We start from the raw sequence: 3,034 nt of genomic DNA on the forward strand, positions 1-3,034 counted from the left end.
CTTAATCGGGTCCTTGTGGAACTTGATTCCTTCCGCAACTTCGTTAATCGATTAGATATTCCGCTCGTTCCAAATAAGATATACAGGTTTTCATTTGATTTTTGGGGTGGGGGAGGTAAGGGAGACTGGGGACCATTCGGCACATTTTATTAGAGCTTTATATCTTAGTACTTATTCAACAGATATAAAAACTTTATGGCTGATTATTGTCCTGTAATACTTAATTATAAAAAGTAGTACCAAAAACATATAATAAATTAATATTAGTTAAACATTTTTTATAGTTTTGTAAAAAAGTCAAATTTGCCTCGGAGTAGCTTCGGCATTTGATGGGGCACATTCGGTAACATAGTCATAGCCTGGTAATTATCACCACTATCAGTCTGGTTGTAATTCAGATCCTCTAAAGGTTCTATTTGGTTTTAATATGCAACTCAAAATTTGTCTTTTAAGGCTACGTCGGACGTTCACGTCTCAAGGCCACACGGATCAACAGAAATAGATTTGTTCTACCGCATTTTCGTCAATACTAGAACGTTTTATCTTATATATGTAATTTCAACCCATATTAAAGAATTATTTTTAAAAACGAACCCAAACAAATTTTAAGGAAATAATATAGCACTATCTGTATATGGCCGAATGTACTTTGGTACTTTTTATAGTATTTTATACCCTTTACTACACTGTGGTACAGGGTATTATGTCTTTGTGCATATGTTTGTAAAAGGAATCGGTTCAGATTTGGATATAGCTCCCATATATATTTTCGTCCGATTTAAGGTAAATGGTGTACCAAAGTCCCTATATATCATTCGATTTGCACAGAATTTGGCATAGCGTAATGAATTAGGTTTGGAATGATGTGTGTTTCCTGAAAATCGATCTAGATTTAGATATAGCTTCGTCCGATTTAATGTAAATGGTGCACCAAAATCCACATACATTTTTCGTACTGAACTTACTATAACCTAGAAGTTTGATATAAATGCTGCACCGAATTCCCCAGGTGGGTCCGATTGGCCCAAAATTTTGCACAAATTATTGAAGTTATTATGATATAGCGTGTGGCAAGTTGAAATCGGTTCAGATTTAGATATAGTTCCTATATATCAGATTTTAGGTAAAAGGTGCACCAAAGACCCAAAGTTATATAGTTTATATAATCTGGCCCCGTCCGACTTTACTACTTTTCTTACTGGTTATAGTCGACAATGTCAAATTTAGTTAACTGTTAACTCTTTAGTTTTCCTAAAAAAATGCATTATTTAAAGTTAATGGTTAAGGGGAGGAGGCCAGTGTGTACTTCTTTCGGTCGGGCATCGGTTCAGACCTTCTGATAATTTAAGTTTAGAGGGTTATAGGTTCTATATTCAATATATGGAGGGGCAACGTGTGGGTGGTAACGCGTATGGGAAGTAAATGGGTCCTCTGTAGCTTTAATTTCAATGTACCTGCAAGTATGTATGTAAGATTTGGAATATGTTTTTAGTATTTATAAAAATGGTCTGAGCTGACCTAAACGCGAAGTGGAGGAATTTTGGACATACATTTTTGTAATTCTGTTAATAGTGCAATAAAAATTAATTAAATTGTCATACAAAATTTATTTAATGAATTAATAAAGCAGCAAATGAGAAAATTAATAATAATTGTTTACAATGACTCAAAATAATTAAAATAATAAATAAATTAGCTTAAGCATATGGACCGTTTCCATCAGATGCTGGTGGTGAAGAATAACTATCCTTAACTTCGGATGCGTTGCTCGATTTAACATTTTGTGCAGCAGCTTTAGTAGGAGTTGCCGCAACTACTGGTGTATTAACAGCGGTGGGTACAATGGATTTGTATGCCAACACAGGAGCGACTACTTCAAGGGCTATGGGTTCACGATTGACAACAGCATTGAATCCGTTCACGCTATCAGCAGTATAGGTGACAGTACGTCTGAAACCATCAGGATCAATCAAACTGTAGACACCGCGAACATTATAACCATCCCTGGTTTCCGAGTGAGATTTAATGTCTCCAGTTGTGGGATCATTGACATCATAGCTGTAGTCATATTTAGCCGGGGGATAATAGGCAGGGAGTGCGGCGGCATCATATCCATAGTTCAAATTGTTATATTGATAGTCGCCAGATGCAGCATATGAATCCTCATTGTAGTAATTATTGTTGTCTTCAGTATTGTTGTTGCTGTAGGAATCTGTTGGGTGGACATCGTTATTTTCTTGTTGTTGTTGATGATGTTCTTGTGGCTGTTGCTGCTGTTGTTGGGGTTGTTGTTGTTGGTTTGATTGATTTTCAAAACCATTGTTGGGTTTTTGGTAATCATAATCACCAGCTGCTACCAAAGTGGCCAAGCATAAAATTGCAACGAACTGAAAGTAGGTGGATACACGTTAAACATATTAAAAGCATACACAATGCCCGACTCAGGACAAATACAAACCTTAAAAGCCATTTCCTTTTTACTTAATTTGTTGGAAGCTCTTCAAAATTATCGATCGAAACCCTGTACTTGTGCTCTATTGAACCTCTTGCTGCACTGTGATAAGTTTGCCGATGGGTGGTGTTTTTATATTCGTCCGATGTCATATCTGAAAAATTTCTTATTCTTCATAAAAAAATCAATTGAAAATTTGCTTTCATTTTCATTAATTGTGGCTTGTTTCGATGACAACAAAGTGGGTTTCATTTACCGTCCATAACTGTTGTTCACAGCCCCGCTGCTGATGATGACTCTTCAATAGTGGCTTTATGGCGAGTAGTAGTCGCTGGAGTTACATAAACATAACTACGCACCGTAGCTAATATAATGATGTCTTCATTCGTCTCAATGCTGTGTAATTGATGTTTAAATTGTAACACTTAATGAGATTCTCCATTGATCGGAAATCATCGATAAGGTCATATCTGCATTAAATTGCAGACTAAAGCATACGTAAATATGATATGGCTAAAAATAGTATATTTTGTCATGAGGTGTATTTTTTACATATGGCTTTTAAGTGTTCAAACACATTGA

General features: G+C 35.7%; 1 protein-coding gene across 1 annotated transcript; it reads right to left on the reverse strand.

Moving 5' to 3' along the window:
• Positions 1 to 1,697: 1,697 nt before the first annotated feature.
• LOC133337729 (cuticle protein 21-like) lies at positions 1,698 to 2,470 on the reverse strand. The gene is made up of 3 exons (XM_061545935.1): positions 2,459 to 2,470; positions 2,318 to 2,387; positions 1,698 to 2,212 (listed from the first exon to the last, which is right to left on the reverse strand). Exons 1-3 carry the CDS (start codon positions 2,468 to 2,470, stop codon positions 1,698 to 1,700), a joined length of 597 nt encoding a protein of 198 aa, XP_061401919.1.
• Positions 2,471 to 3,034: the final 564 nt, after the last annotated feature.

This window comes from Musca vetustissima, unplaced genomic scaffold (genome assembly GCF_032173495.1).
Source record: "Musca vetustissima isolate MV318-11 ecotype Yass unplaced genomic scaffold, APGP_CSIRO_Mvet_v1 utg5169, whole genome shotgun sequence".
NCBI classification, from domain to species: Eukaryota; Metazoa; Arthropoda; class Insecta; order Diptera; family Muscidae; genus Musca; species Musca vetustissima.